This window comes from Eleutherodactylus coqui, chromosome 2 (genome assembly GCF_035609145.1).
Source record: "Eleutherodactylus coqui strain aEleCoq1 chromosome 2, aEleCoq1.hap1, whole genome shotgun sequence".
NCBI lineage: Eukaryota > Metazoa > Chordata > Amphibia > Anura > Eleutherodactylidae > Eleutherodactylus > Eleutherodactylus coqui.
Window position 1 is genome coordinate 30,750,407 of NC_089838.1, and position 13,944 is coordinate 30,764,350.

At 46.2% G+C, this 13,944-nt stretch overlaps 1 protein-coding gene across 4 annotated transcripts; it reads left to right on the forward strand.

The window, feature by feature from the left end:
* The first annotated feature begins 19 nt into the window (after positions 1-19).
* Positions 20-13,641, forward strand: ARMT1 (acidic residue methyltransferase 1). 4 transcript variants are annotated; one of them, XM_066590554.1, is made up of 6 exons: positions 20-132; positions 2,695-2,816; positions 5,566-5,671; positions 7,847-8,088; positions 10,003-10,168; positions 12,681-13,641. In XM_066590554.1, exons 2-6 carry the CDS (start codon positions 2,779-2,781, stop codon positions 13,443-13,445), a joined length of 1,317 nt encoding a protein of 438 aa, XP_066446651.1. In that variant the 5' UTR covers positions 20-132; positions 2,695-2,778; the 3' UTR covers positions 13,446-13,641. The 4 variants fall into 4 exon arrangements, with proteins under 4 accessions (XP_066446651.1, XP_066446652.1, XP_066446649.1 ...); XM_066590555.1 differs by having other exon boundaries at positions 65-117; XM_066590552.1 differs by lacking the exon at positions 20-132 and adding an exon at positions 232-282.
* Positions 13,642-13,944: the final 303 nt, after the last annotated feature.

The window sequence follows — 13,944 nt, forward strand, 5'->3', positions numbered from 1 at the left end:
GGCAGAAGTATTGCGGAAAAGTTAATATGCTTCCCGGTGGAGGTTTACTCTTGTCATTGGCAGCGGCAGATTCGGTGACGCCAGCGGCTGAGAAGAACCCTCTGCTCCAAAAGAAAAGTATCAGAAATAATTGTAAATATAAATATGTAATTTTTCCTCAGTTTTTCTTTATATAGCTCGGGGGCGCGAGATAATAGAGCATATAGTGAAAGTCACGCGAATGTGCGGGGAAGGGAGGGATGAGTCCTGGGCTCCTGCAACCTGCTGCAGCCTCGGAGTGTGGTGAGCGCTGAGGCAGGGGGAGAGGAGACTGAGGGGCGGAGGGATATGCGTGACGGCCGCTTTACTGAGCCCCTGTGATAGCTGCACTGGTGTGTGGATGTGTATATGCTGTATATAAACGCGGGTAGATGTATTCTGTGCGCTTAGGTGAAAAATGCCTGCTGGGCTCACTTTCTATTGACACTGCTAATGAGAAATTGCCCAGTCTATGGGGGCACTCTTTGCATGGTTGCACTCTGCTTGGCATCTGTGGGTGACCCTGTATAAAGCAGTACATGCTGTTGGCACCAGTATTGGCACAGTGTCTGGGGGCACTCAGGATAAAACTACTTATGGGGCTACTTTTACACGGGCCAACTATCAGCAGAAAAATTACTCGAACTAGCTATTTTTAAGCGATAATTGCCCCATATAAGCACAGGAAGTGGCAGGGCACCGCGGAAGACATCGCTCATTAGGCGCTAGTTGTTTGCATTAAGCTCATCGAAACGGCACAACTAGTGAGCGACGTCTGGCTGTAACAATATACTGGGACACGCTGTGGTTGGCACGTGGTATGGGGGTACTCCCGGGCTGTAAGAATATACTGGGACATGCTGTGGTTGGCACGCTGTATGGGGGTACTCCCGGGCTGTAAGAATATACTGGGACACGCTGTGGTTGGCACAGTGTATGGGGGTACTCCCGGGCTGTAAGAATATACTGGGACATGCTGTGGTTGGCACGCTGTATGGGGGTACTCCCTGGCTGTAACACTGTACTGGGACACGCTGTGGTTGGCACAGTGTATGGGGGTACTGCCGGGCTGTAACAATATACTGGGACACGCTGTGGTTGGCACAGTGTATGGGGGTACTGCCGGGCTGTAACAATATACTGGGACACGCTGTGGTTGGCACGGGGTATGGGGGTACTCCCCGGCTGTAACACTGTACTGGGACACGCTGTGGTTGGCACAGTGTATGGGGGGAACTGCCGGGCTGTAACAATATACTGGGACACGCTGTGGTTGGCACGCTGTATGGGGGTACTGCCGGGCTGTAACAATATACTGGGACACGCTGTGGTTGGCACAGTGTATGGGGGTACTGCCGGGCTGTAACAATATACTGGGACACGCTGTGGTTGGCACGGTGTATGGGGGGTACTCCACGGCTGTAACACTGTACTGGGACATGCTGTGGTTGGCACGGGGTATGGGGGGTACTCCCTAGCTGTAACAATATACTGGGACACGCTGTGGTTGGCACGCTGTATGGGGGTACTCCCGGGCTGTAACAATATACTGGGACATGCTGTGGTTGGCACGTGGTATGGGGGTACTCCCGGGCTGTAACAATATACTGGGACATGCTGTGGTTGGCACGCTGTATGTGGGTACTCCCGGGCTGTAACAATATACTGGGACACGCTGTGGTTGGCACGGGGTATGGGGGTGCTCCCTAGCAGTAACAATATACTGGGACACACTGTGGTTGGCATGGTGTATGGGGGTACTCCTGGGCTGTAACAATATACTGAGACACGCTCTGGTTGGCACGCTGTATGGGGGTACTCCTGGGCTGTAACAATATACTGGGACACACTGTGGTTGGCATGGTGTATGGGGGTACTCCTGGGCTGTAACAATATACTGGGACACACTGTGGTTGGCATGGTGTATGGGGGTACTCCTGGGCTGTAACAATATACTGGGACACACTGTGGTTGGCATGGTGTATGGGGGTACTCCCTGGCTGTAACAATATACTGGGACATGCTCTGGTTGGCATGGTGTATGGTGGTACTCCCTGGCTGTAATAATATACTGGGACATGCTGTGGTTGGCACGTGGTATGGGGGTACTCCTGGGCTGTAACAATATACTGGGACACACTGTGGTTGGCATGGTGTATGGGGGTACTCCCTGGCTGTAACAATATACTGGGACATGCTCTGGTTGGCATGGTGTATGGTGGTACTCCCTGGCTGTAATAATATACTGGGACATGCTGTGGTTGGCACGTGGTATGGGGGTACTCCCCGGCTGTAACAATATACTAGGACACGCTGTGGTTGGCACGTGGTATGGGGGTACTCCCCGGCTGTAACAATATACTAGGACATGCTGTGGTTGGCACGTGGTATGGGGGTACTCCCCGGCTGTAACAATATACTGGGACACGCTCTTGTTGGCACGGTGTTTGGGGGTACTCCCTGGCTGTTGCTCTGTATCTGACACTTTCTCTCTGGCGCTGCTTATGGGGCACTCTGACTGGGATGGTATATCGCGCTTTGTTTACGGGGGTGCTCTCTGGCTGAACAGTGTACTCAGACATACTTGGGCAGATGTTTCATTTATGTTTCATCGGCTTTGTACATTATTTACGTTTATTGAAATCTAATTAGAATTTCACGTTCTCTCTTTTGCAGGCGCTACTGCAGTAACGATCTAGTGAATGTTGCGTAGCTTCATGTTTCTTCTTGCGTAGACTACACACCCAAGAAATCAACACGATGGAGACTCCCTGCTCGCTGTCTGCCAAATTTGAAGGGTGTGTATGTACATTAGTGATCCCGCATACAGTCTGTATTATATCAGGGCATGCATTTCTCTGCCACAAGCTCTCAGGAAATTGCAAAACTCAAGAGTTTCATGTGACGGGTCCCGAGTAACTTCGTGTTATTTCTGCTTTTATTAAAGGAGCCATGTTAAACCAAAATCCATATCACCCATGTGACACCGTATCTGCCCCCTTAAACTCAGTGACTCTCCGTGCCACCTTTAGCAGAAATAATGCTAATATGGTCACCTGATGACAGGGTGCTCTGCATACTGAACCCTCCCTGGCCAGCTGTAATCTGTTGCAAACAAGTGTTCAGATTCCCTGCAGCACCCCCACAGGAGAAATGAAGTATTACATTGTTCCAGTTGAAACAAATGGGCTCTGTGGGTAAAATGTATGGACAAAGCAGGTCCTCCAAAAGCAGGAATGCTCCTTATAGTTGCTCACCTCTCTGGTAAAACTCTGGAATCATTTTAATTCCAAATTATTAATGAGCTATTTGAAATTAATTTACTGTAATTGGCCAGTTCACCATAGCTATGTGCACTCGGCCCCTGATATCTCCTTGGAACAGACCTCCAAATGTAAAACGAAAGTCGGAACCATCCAAGCTGAAATGCCTTCACACAATAGAGAAGCTGCTGACGTGTTTAAAACTGAAAAAGGTTTTTACTTATAGCTTAACCCCTTAACGACTGCCAATACGCCTTTTGATGACCTGTATCGGTGGCCTATGTATGAAGAGAGATCACTGTGCGACCTCTCTTCATACAGCGCCGGCGTCAGCTGTTTATTACAGCTGACACCGGCACGCAATAGCTGCAATTGGCCGCCTGGCCGATCGCAGCTATTAACCCTTTTATATGGCGCTGTCAATTCTGACAGCGACATTAAAATGCTTCGAACGATGTTCAAGGGTCCCATACGGGTCCCCCACGTGAGATCGCAGGAAACCGTATGGGTGTCATGGCAGCAAGGGTCTCTGCCTATCAAGCCATCCCCGTGGTGTGGCCTGATAGGCTGCCTGTCAGATTGCAGTATGATGTAATGCTATTGCATTACATCATACTGCAGAAGCGATCAAAGCATCGATAGTTGTGGTCCCCCAGGGGAGCTAAAAAAAAAAAAGAAACAGTAAAAGTAAGATCAATAAAGTTTTATTAATTATAAAAAAAAAAAAGTTTAAAAAGTTTAAATCACACCCCCCCCCCCCCTTTGCCATATCTATAATAAAAAAAAAAAATCTAAATCCTAAAACAAATATGCATAATTGGTATCGCCGAGTCCATAAAAGTCTGATCTATCAAAGTAGTGCATTACTATCCCCGCGCGGTGAATGCAGTTCGAAAAGAAATAAATAAAGAACGCTAGAAATGCACTTTTTCAGTCACCCTGTCTCCCAGAAAAAATGCAATAAATACCGATCAAAAAGTCGTATGTATTCCAAAATGGTGCCAACATAAACTATGGGGCGTTTTGCAAAAAATGAGCCCTCACACACTATGTTGACTGAAAATAATTTAAAAAAAATTAAATGTCTTAAAATAAAAGTACTACTGCAAAAAAAAAAAAAAACTATGTAAGTTTGGTATCGTAGTAGTCGTACTGAGAATACAGTTATGTCATTTTCGTTGCAGTTTATGCGCCGTAGAAACGACGCACTGAAAGATGGTGGAATGACTTTTTTTTTTTTTCATTTTACTCCAAGTTTTTCAGTGCATTATATGGTACATTAAATAGCACCATGGAAAAACACAACCTTTCCCGCAAAAAACAAGCCCTCATACAGCGACCTCAATGGATAAAAAAAAAGGAGTAACGATTTTTTTAAAAGGGGAAGGAAAAAACGAAAATGGAAAAAGAAACAAGGACCGCGTCATTAAGGGGTTAAAGGGCACCTGTCACCTTCGAACAGCGCTATATTATGGTGCTGTTCGGAGAGGTGATGGAGAGCTGCGGGATGTCATTTTTATACGCACCCATTAGAGTGGTGTCTTCTGGTGAAATACGCACACGGTCTGAAAATCTGACTTTTCAGACCGCCGTGTGCATGCTTTACCATACATGTTAATGGGAGGGAACCTGCACAGCTGACTGAAGAAGTCAGATTTTGTGACTGCACCCCATTATTTTCACTAGGGACCATCGGGCACCGCTGGTGTGCTGGATCTAGCGGTGCCTACATTTTTGTTTGTGTGATACAATAAAAAAATGAAAATGTGGATGTTAACCCAAAGACAAACCTTTTGGACTGCTGATGATGAGAAGCGGGGTCTGTAGCGTCCCCTAATGAATGGAGCAATTGTCGCACATGAGCATCACATCTCCTCCTTTCATTTCAATGGGACCATCGAAAATAGCCGAGTTAAAGTGCTTTGACATCTCTGGCAGTGCCATTAAAATGAATGGAGCAGCAAGGTGCATACTCTGCTGTCTCTCCATTCACATAACAGGACACTGAATCCTCTAGTTTGGTGGGTGTCCCAGCGGTCGGACCCCAACCCATCAAATAGTTTTCCTTTGTCTTGTGGGACAGAGGATAACTTTTAATCTTGGCACAACCCCTTTAAGTGCATCCGCTATTTTGCTGTTAGTTACCTAGAACTCTTTTACTTGCAACTATTAAATTACACGTCTCCTAATTATGATAGCCGTACATCGTTGTTTCTGTTTTCTCTGTAGATATACAATGCATGCTCTTTGCTAATGATACATTGTATACACATTTTTTTCTCAGGTCATTTGCTTACTACACAGTGAAAGATCGGATGCCTCAGATTCTAACGAAAGTGATAGACACCGTACATCGGAATAAGAATAAGTTCCTGGAACTTCATGGAGAGGTGAGTGAATGTCTGTAAATAGTATTATTAACCCTTTGCAATCCAATTTTGGATTCAGGGTTTCCTAGGGGGTTTTCTCTTTCTGCCATTATACAATGGCTAGAGCTAATACTGCGGTATAGGACATGCTGGAGAGGCCCCCGACAACAGAGCGGCCAGTAATCTACAGTAAGAATACCCTGCCGGACGTCTTCCGACATTGGAGCTGTACAGCCTTCAATTAGAATGTCGTCAGACAGTGGATTGGAAAGGGTTAAAGGACCGCAGAATGCAATAATTGCAGTACCGCTCAAGGAGGGTCATTAAGGCTACGTTTACATGGCACAATCCTAGCTCTGTAATGACCACCAATCGGTGAGATCAGCGCTTAGTTTTGTGGCCTTCACACAGGCTGATTCAGACTATTTCTGGGAGGAACGATTTTATTTCTACAAGCATTGTTCTCATGTGGTTTCGTTATTGTTTGCAGTACATCCCACATTTACACGACGAGATATGCTGCCAGGAACGTTTTATTTGCTCATTCGTTGGGTGACTGGCGGAACCTTCATACAGCCTGAAGATTGAAAAACATCAGCCTGTGTAAAAGGCCCTTAAAGGGGTTGTCCCGCGAAAGCAAGTGGGGTTATGCACTTCTGTATGGCCATATTAATGCACCTTGTAATGTACATTGTGCATTAATTATGAGCCATACAGAAGTTATCAGAAGTTATTCACTTACCTGTTCCGTTGCTAGCGTCCTCGTCTCCATGGTGCCATCTAATTTTCAGCGTCTAATCGCCGGATTAGACGCGCTTGCGCAGTCCGGTCTTCTTCTTTTCTTAATGGGGCCGCTCGTGCCAATCAGGAGGCTGGAATCGGCAATGGACCGCACAGAAGCCCTGCGGTCCACCGAGGGAGAAGATCCCGGCGGCCATCTTCAGCAGGTAAGTAAGAAGTCACCGGAGCGCGTGGATTCAGGTAAGCACTGTCCGGTTTTCTTTTTTAACCCCTGCATCGGGTTTGTCTCGCGCCGAACGGGGGGGGCTGTTGAAAAAAAAAAAAAACCCGTTTCGGCGCGGGACAACCCCTTTAAAGAGTAATTGCACAATAGAAAAAAAAGCTCTTGACATGTCACAGCAACATGTCACAGCTTTTGCTCAGTTGGGATCCAAGTCCTGAGATTCCCAGTGATCGCTGAAATGAAGGAGCTACAGCGCTCACTCAAGCCCTGTGCCCCTTCAACGGCCATCGCTGTTTGTCAGCTCCTCTCGGTAGACTCATAGATTTTAATGGAAGTCGATGTATCCATCTTCACATGTTGAGAGGAGCCAACAACATTGATGATGGCTAAAAAGGCACATGAGCCCAGGTTAGTACTGTAACCCCTTCAGGTCAACCATCAGCAGGGGTCTCAGCACTTGGATCTCCAGTGATCGAAACTTTTGTGAAACCGCCAATACGTCCTAAGGCCGCTTTCACATGGGCAAGAAGATCTCGTATGAATATGAACCCTATCCTTTTTGAATAGGGTCATATACATGAGCGATTTTAATTTTTTTTTTCCCCACCTCACAGGAAGAAATGGCAGCGTGTCCTATCTTTAGGCGTTTTCTCAGAGTGCCTCTGCCATTGTGTTGAATGGGGCCGGATAACACATTACATGCGATATGTGGTTTTCCACAGTAAACAATGGGAAACACTTGCTGATCCTCCAGAGGATCTCATCATGGCATATAATATATGATTTATAATATATGGCTGTAGAGCCTTGTGTTTCTGTAGTTCGCTTCTGACAGAGCTGCCCTTTAGATGTCTCTCTTCCAGCAACTCTGTAGGAATAGACATTGTCAGACAATACTCCCCTCTCCTGTCACCTTGCAATGCTTATGGCAGCTAAGAGAAGAAGTGGTGGGACTGTAGGGAAACCTGGTAGTAAGTATTCAGTTTTCCTGCAGCACTACCACAGGGGAAGTTAAGCATTACATGGTGTACATTCAAATCAATGGGTTGTCTGTGTAATAGGGTCGTAGGGCAGTCCTCCAGAGGGAGAGATGTTCGTTGTATCTGCTTTCCACTCCGGAAAAGAGATGAGGGTCCTGAAAGACAACCCCCATCTATTAACTCAGAATTTCCCAATATGGTGTATGAAAATGGGACAACCTCTTTACTCTTAATAAGTCTGGTTTGTTTCAGGAAGGCATCGAAGCGGAGAAGAAGGCTTTATCTTTCTTTTCCAAACTACGGAATGAAATGCAGACCGATAAGCCCATCCTGCCGCTGACCGACGAGTGGCCAGACACACAGATCTGGAATCAGTACCTGGACTACCAGAAAACCCTACTGAGTGATGGTGAAGAGCCGAGCTGGTTCAGATCCCCTTGGCTGTATGTGGAGTGTTACTTGTATCGCAGGATTCAAGAAGGTTTGTGGCTGAGGTGAGAACTGATGATGTCCGTGGATGCCATGGTTTAATGACAAGGGCAGCACAACAGTACCCTCTGATTTTCGTGGGGCTCACATGAGTGTAAGATTACCACGGATTACATGTGTGTTTATATATATATATATATATATATATATATATATATATATATATATATATATATATATATACACACACACACGCCATTGGGAAGTGAGATAGGCTGTCATAGGCAGTACAGTATAGCTGCCATATGTGGCAATAGGCCGGCTGCACAGTGGTAAAACTCGCTGTGAGTCACTCAGGGTTTTACGCATACGGCCGTGTGAGCCCGGAGGCCTAAAGGACATTCACCCTAAAATAAAACCATTGAATCTGCCTAGTGATGCAAATGCATCCACATCCTGATATCACAACACAAATCTGGGTGGCAATACCTATAAATCATCATAGAATTAAGAAATAAGAGTCTTGCTGCCCGCAGTCATCACTAGAGGGAGATGAAAGGAGATGTCTTATCAGAGATGACTCCTTACAGGGTGTGGCACGGAGGGCGAGCAGCTGATTGCCCGGGTTCTACTCCTGCCAAACAGCTGATTGTTTTAGGGAAGGCCATGTCCAGCCAGACATTGGCTGCTGCACAGGAAATGTGGCTTTACATGATGGTATTAAAAAATACAACTTGTCACGCAAAAAAACAAGCCCCCACATGGCCATGTCAGCGGAAAAATGAGCGCGCTAAGAACTCAACGATGTAAAAAACACTGAAAAATTAGTTGGTCATTAAGGCGCAAATAGGCTTGGTCACTAAGGGGTTAACCTAACAGAGCATATAAACAGGGTTGTGTCCTTGGTACAACCCCTTTTAAGACATGCAGCAGTATTCAGTAGGCTCCCTCTAGTGGTGGCTGCAGGCAGACACAATCTTATCACTGTCTATATAAAGGGTTTGAAGCAATGCAGCACAAGAAAAACGCTTTGATTACAAACCTATCACTGCAAAAGGACGAATCACCTCAGATATTACTGCCAGTGGCCATATTTACCGATATACTGATACAAAAATACACCAGCTGAGGTATACACCCCTCCCAACACAATGTGGAAAGGCAAATTGGAAGAGCATTGCACAAGTGTAAGGTGGTGATGAACAACCACTTGCATGCCTACAACATATTGAGGGGACTGGCTGATTAGTATTATACAAAGGGTGCCAGTCCCACTGATACGTGCGCTGCTCAGTATATTGGTAAGTATGGCCACTGGCAGTGATTTTCACTTTGATCACTATAAGGATGTATTATATCCACAGGGGATGTATTTGGCTCTCGTTGGGGTGTACAACCAGGGTCCTGTGCGCCCCCTTCCATCTGGTGTGAATCTAGCAGAGTATGCATGCTACCGCTCCATTCATTACCATGAGACCGCCAGAGAGCGTTGACCTCAAGTGCTTGGCCATCTCCATCTGTCCCATTCAGATGACTGGAGCGGGGGTATACATGGTTGACTACTGCTCCGTTCATTCAGTGGTACACGGGACCACCATTCTTGTCACTAGTCAGGGTTTCAGCGGTCAGATCCCACCGGTCAGATACTTGTCACCTCTATCCACATGTAAGAAATATTCAATCTTTTGAAAACCTCTTTAAGAAGTTGCTTGTAGTTTAGCGTCTCCTTGTTGTATGCACAACTACTTGCTCCATGCTTTGGTGAGTTTTCTGGTTGGTTGCGTGTATAACCACGATCTATTGAAACCTGCTGAGCTTATAAGTGTAAAGCATGCGGAGGGTCAGAGCCAAGGGCTGAGGATGCGGTGCGGCAAGAGGCTTGTGGCAAACTCCAACAGTGCAACTGATCATATCTGTGTCCTAACAGCAGCCGAGCATGAAGAGCATAAATAAGCCTCTCTGACTCTTTCTTTGCACAGCCCTCCAGTTTCTGAATATGACGTCTTCAGGGATGTAAAGAATCAAAGTTTCTTTCAGTCCCAGCAAGCAATCTTGGCCCTGTGCAGTCATCTTCAGGAGATTAAAGGGAAAGTTAATGTTCTCAGTAATGATGAAGTCCGGGATGAGATCTACAAACTGGTGCAGGTGGGTAAATCTTTGCCAACCATACAAGGGGCAGAAATGATGCCCAACAAGGCATATGGAAAGTGGTTGTTACAATATGGAATTTTAGAGCTTAAAGGGGTTGTCCACCTCTATCATATCAATGACCTAACCTCAGGATGTGTCCTCAATAGTTGATCAGTGAAGGTCCACCACTTGGGACCCCAGCTGTTGTCCTGCGTAATTGTCATTGTGGATGAAGCAGGATGCAAATAGCTCTGTAGATGCTGATAATTCAGGCACTGTTCCCATTGAATACAACCCAGGCCGCTGCAGTGTGTACAGAGCCATCTGCTTCACACACACTGACCGCCGCTGATCGGCTGTAGATCTGAGAGGTGGACCGCCCCTGATCAACTGATGAGGACCTATCCTGAGGCTCGCTCATCAATAGTGAAGAGGTAGACAACCCGTTTAATAGTTCTATTGAGCACTTGCTCTTCTGCATTACACTAGTAGCTAAATGTGCCAATACACCTTAAGTAGCTGTCATCTTTTTATTTCTTTTCTCCTGACTCTCCCAAACACACAACCTTTCAGTTCGGCCATGCGTTTTTTGTGGAGGAAGCTGCAGCCAAACAAAATGTCAGAAGTTGACAATCTGCAAGCCGGATCCTTCTTCATCCTGACATCATCAGCCGGGAAGGGGTTGGGAGGGAATCCTACACATTTGGGAGTCATCCAGCCCGGCTAAAGTGGCAGATTTAGATGACTGAACACTAATATGTATGGGGATCCCGAGCTTGTCCCAGCTGTAATGGGTTGATCCCTGACCACCCGTTTCCCTTAGGGAGAGTTCCCACAGAGATTTTCACTACACTGTGGCATTCCATCTGGGGGTTCTATCACAGGTGCCGAAACCAGCAGTCTAATGGAACTCCTAGATGTAAACTAACAGATCCATTCCCTGTCATTAGTAAAATGGACACCCCTTTGGTTTCTGTTTGACAAGGGGTCTGTTGGTTTCTGTTATATTTGGAGCATAGAATAACATAGTTGAATATGTTAACTTCACTACCGACAGGGAAGGGTTCCGTTGGCATCCGTTCAGGACTTCCATTAAACTGCTGTGACAGAACCCCCTGACCTAATAGTAATATAGTATTTTAGGCTGAAAAAAGACTCTTGTATATCCAGTTCTGCCTATACACCCCCCCCCCCCCCCCCCATGTTGATCCAGAGGAAGGTAAAAACCCAAGTGAGGTAGAAGCCAATTTTCCTAATTTTACGGGGAAAAAATCCTTCCTTACTCCAAGTCTGACAATCGGAATAATCCTTGGATCACTGGCCATTCTGAAGTAATCAATGACCATAACATGTAATATTGTAAAACTCAAGAAAGGCGCTCAGATTCCTCTTATACTCTTTTAGTGAGTTTGCCATCACCACGTCCTCAGGTAGAGAGTTCTATACTCTCACTGCTCTTACAGTAAAGAACCCTTTCTATGTCAGTATAGAAACCTTCTTTCCTCTAGATGTAGAGAGCACCCCCTTGTCACAGTCCTGGGTATAAATAGATGATTGGAGAGATCTCTTTATAGTGCCCTGATTAGAGATGAGCGAGCATACTTGCTAAGGGCAATTGCTCAATCGAGCATTGCCCTTAGCGAGTACCTGCCCGCTCGGGAGCAAAGATTCGGCTGCTGGCGGGGAGCGGCGGGGGAGAGCGGGGAGGAACGGAGGGAAGATCTCTCTATCCCTCTCCCCCCCCCCCCCCCCAGACTGTTTCCATGTTAAGAATTTGTACAAAATTGGCCAAAGATGAAGCTTGAGATTGATGATATCAGGGCCCTGTAAGTACAGGTTCTCGCAAGTGCTGCAATAGGTTTCAATAGGTCTTCATATGTGGAACTTCTGCCCTAATAGCCCTAAAAATGAGCATCTGGAAGTCGATTACCTAAAAAGAGAAAAGCCCCCATACACATTAAACAAAAGTCATCCAAACCTGCTGATTTCCGTGGACCTGGGCAACCACAGATGTATGTGGAGTGTCCCAACTTTCAACTGTCGGAGGAAAAGAAGGCCCGTGCATGCTGAATTTCAACATGTGATCTTTTTGTTCTCCCTGAGTATAAAGGTATGCTTTACACACAATGACTGTCGCTCCTATGTGAAAGCAATCAGAGAACGCAGGTGGAGCGGGCTGATAGTCACTTGGTTCTTAGATGTGCTAAAAACCATGTGACTCCGCCAAGTGAGCGATATTTTTTATATTTGTTGCTCAGTTTCCGGTTGGTGGTCGTGTGTACACAAGTTGACTATCACGTGCTTTCGCTGTCTCCAGCGATTATTCAGGTGCCAATCGCCCCATGTGAAGGTACCATAAGCCACCGTCTGGCTGCAGCTTTCTCCTCTGTCCCCATGGAAAACGCATGCATTCTCAGTTCGGCTATGTGAGTTGTGAGGAATAGCTGTTGGCTCATTAAGCGTTTCTGACAGTTTATGGGCACCTTAGATACTCACACGTATATAATATGGTGTTCTTCATTTAAAGGTGTCTCTATGGGGAAACAGATGTGACCTTTCAATATCCGGGGGTCAAGACAACTCCCAGAAAACCAGCATCCTGTCTTCCCTTGAGGACTTCCAAGCCTTCATCCTGGTGGACGATATGAATTCAGTTTGGAACATCCTGTCCAAGAACAGAGATGGAAACACCGAGTCAAGGACAAGAGTTGACATCGTTCTAGATAACGCTGGGTTTGAGTTGGTCACTGATTTAGTCTTGGCAGATGCCATAATGTCCCTTGGCCTAGCCACCGAAGTTCACTTCCACGGGAAGGTCATGCCATGGTACGTGTCCGACACCACAAAGCACGACTTCGACTGGACAGTTCAACAATGTTTAGCCATCAACAACAAATGGATGTCGAAGTGCGGGCAAACCTGGAAGGAAAACCTAAAGAAGCGACGCTGGGTCTACCATGAACATCTCTTCTGGACCTTGCCCCATGAGTACTGCACCATGGCTGAAGTGGCTCCGGATTTATACACAGAGCTGCAAAAATCAGATTTAGTTTTCTTTAAAGGAGACTTGAACTACAGGAAACTTACTGGAGACCGGAAATGGGATTTCATAGTACCCTTCTCTCAGGCGCTCAGATCCTTTCACCCAGCTCCACTGTGTAGCGTCAGAACCCTGAAGGCGGATGTGCAGGTTGGATTGCAAACGGGAGTCGGAGAACGTCTCACAGCGACGGATACAGACTGGCTGATATCTGGCAAATATGGCATCATCCAGTTTAGTCCTGTAGTGTGAAGCCGATATCAGACTTCTAATGAGATTCATTTTCCTAGTGCCGTATATGCTTCTGTTAGCATGGCATGCTGCATATGTTTGGTAAAGCTTTAGTAACAGAGCTGCGGTAGCGGATGTTGAGCTGCAGCTTACAGCAGTTTACCAGCCTTTCTTGGTTGTCATTCAGACAGATGGAAATTAAAAACAAATGTCTGTTTTTATGGGGTAAAGCATTGGCTATGTTCCATTTCTCACTTTGCATAAATCAGCAGTACACATGACTACAGAAAGCTTTATTATATGTGATTCATAACATAAACTCCTTTACAATTATGTGTAGATCCCTCTTATACTGCTGCCCATCCTGGCCTCACCAGGTTAGAGCAACTGGGCAAGGCCTGGAGTTCACAAGACCCCTGAAGGTATCCTGTCGTATCTGGCACCAAGACATCAGATCCTTTAAATCTTGTAACTTGAGTGCCTGTGGCCCTTTTGGTGGTTTATGGGCTGTCCTTCCTTT